Source organism: Mandrillus leucophaeus, unplaced genomic scaffold, assembly GCF_000951045.1.
Source record: "Mandrillus leucophaeus isolate KB7577 unplaced genomic scaffold, Mleu.le_1.0 Scaffold577, whole genome shotgun sequence".
Lineage (NCBI taxonomy): Eukaryota > Metazoa > Chordata > Mammalia > Primates > Cercopithecidae > Mandrillus > Mandrillus leucophaeus.
In genome coordinates this window covers 1,262,743-1,264,574 of record NW_012106219.1, presented here as the reverse complement: position 1 = coordinate 1,264,574, position 1,832 = coordinate 1,262,743, and the positions used below count along the sequence as shown (strand labels likewise).

At 40.0% G+C, this 1,832-nt stretch overlaps 1 protein-coding gene across 1 annotated transcript in view; it reads right to left on the bottom strand.

Annotated features, from left to right (window-relative positions):
* Positions 1 to 1,832, bottom strand: part of MED4 (mediator complex subunit 4) — a 27,632-nt gene that overhangs the window by 11,459 nt on the left and 14,341 nt on the right. Inside the window, exon 3 of the mRNA XM_011998629.1 lies at positions 717 to 758. Within this exon, the coding sequence (XP_011854019.1) occupies positions 717 to 758 (42 nt within the window). The remainder of the gene's footprint in view (positions 1 to 716; positions 759 to 1,832) is intronic.

The following is a 1,832-nucleotide window of genomic DNA, read 5'->3' as shown; positions in this document are numbered from 1 at the left end:
TTTGGGAGGCCGAGGCAGGCAGATCATTTGAGGTCAGGAGTCTGAGACCAGCCTGACCAACATGGTAAAAGCCCATCTCTACTAAAAATACAAAAAAATCATATGGGTGTGGTGGCACACGCCTATAATCTCAGCTACTCGGGAGGATGAGGCAGGAGAATCGCTTGAACCCAGGAGGCAGAGGTTGCACTGAGTCAAGATTGTGCCACTGCACTCTGGCCTGGGCAACAAAGCAAGACTCTGTCTCAAAAAAAAAAAAAAAAAGAGTATGGAGTCAGAGAGATCAAGGTTTAAATTCAATCTACTTTTTAGCCTCCATAGGTAAGTTAGTTATTAAAGTCTTGGTTTCTTCCTCTAAATGACGACACTGACTTTATATAAACTGTTATGAAAATGGAAGTAATGCATATAAAATGCAAGGCATAGAGCCTGGTGCCTAAGTGCTCAATCAATGTTAGTTACTACTATTTAAGTCATGAAATTCAGTTTTATGGTCCTGTGTTCACCGTCTTTAATTCTTCATTTATAACACAAAGTGGGAAAATCAAACAAACTGGATACAATTATATAAAAAAATTAGGTTTCAATAAACAGTAACTGAAAGTCTGTTAGTATCCTGCTAACTACAATAAGCTAAAAAATGAATATACCTGAGACTCAAAGGAAATTGACCAAACTATGAATAGTGGCATTCTTTCCGCAGCTGAATTAAAAACAATTTTTTCCCTCTTCTTTCCATTTTTCTGTATTTTCTGAATTTCGTTTGATAAGCAAGTATTACATACAGAAAAACAGATTTTTATATATATACAATATATAAACATATAAATAATATATTTTGAGACAAATATTTTTTTTTGAGACGGAGTTTTGCTCTTTTTGCCCAGGCTGGAGTGCAATGGCGCGATCTCAGCTCACCGCAACCTCCGCCTCCTGGGTTCAAGCGATTCTCCTGCCTCAGCCTCTGGAGTAGCTGGGATTACAGGCATGCACCACCATGCCCAGCTAAATTTTTTTGTATTTTTAGTAGAGATGGATTTCACCATGTTGGCCAGGCTAGTCTTGGACTTCTGACGTCAGGTGATCTGCCCGCTTTGGCCTCCCAAAGTGCTGGGATTACAGGCACGAGCTACCATGCCTGGCTGATTTTAATTTTTTTTTTTTTCAGACAGAGTCTCGCACTGTCGCCTGGGCTGGAATGCAATGGTGTGATCTCGGCTCACTGCAACCTATGCCTCCCGGGTTCACACGATTCTCCTGCCTCAGTCTCCCGAGTAGCTGGGGTTACAGGCACACACCACCACACCTGGCTAATTTTTGTATTTGTAGTAGAGACGGGGTTTCACTATGTTTGCCAGACTGGTCTCGAACTCCTGACCTTGTGATCCACCTGCCTTGGCCTACCAAAGTGCTGGGATTACAGGTGTAAGCCACCACGCCTGGCCTGATTTTAATATATTTTAAAAAACTATTTACTAGTGAGTTGTTTCCTCAGTAAGGGTGATTAATTTACCCTGAACTACGCAGGATTCTAGTTACTGGAGCTCATTTTGACACATTTGTTAAGAGATTCATCAGTGGTTAAGGATGCCAGCAATGTCTGGTCGACATGAGAATTAAGCTCAGCTATTTCTGCAATACTCTCATATCATATTAGTTAGTATTTAGTGAAGTAACTGGGCAAATAGTAGCAAATAAATTGCCTCTTTGAAATAGTAGCCAAGAACAGCAAAGGAAAAACTCAGATCCTTGATATATGTCCAAAGCCTACCTAGATGAGGATGAATGACTAAATTAATGTAAATTTTAATCAATTTATAAAATGTGTATAT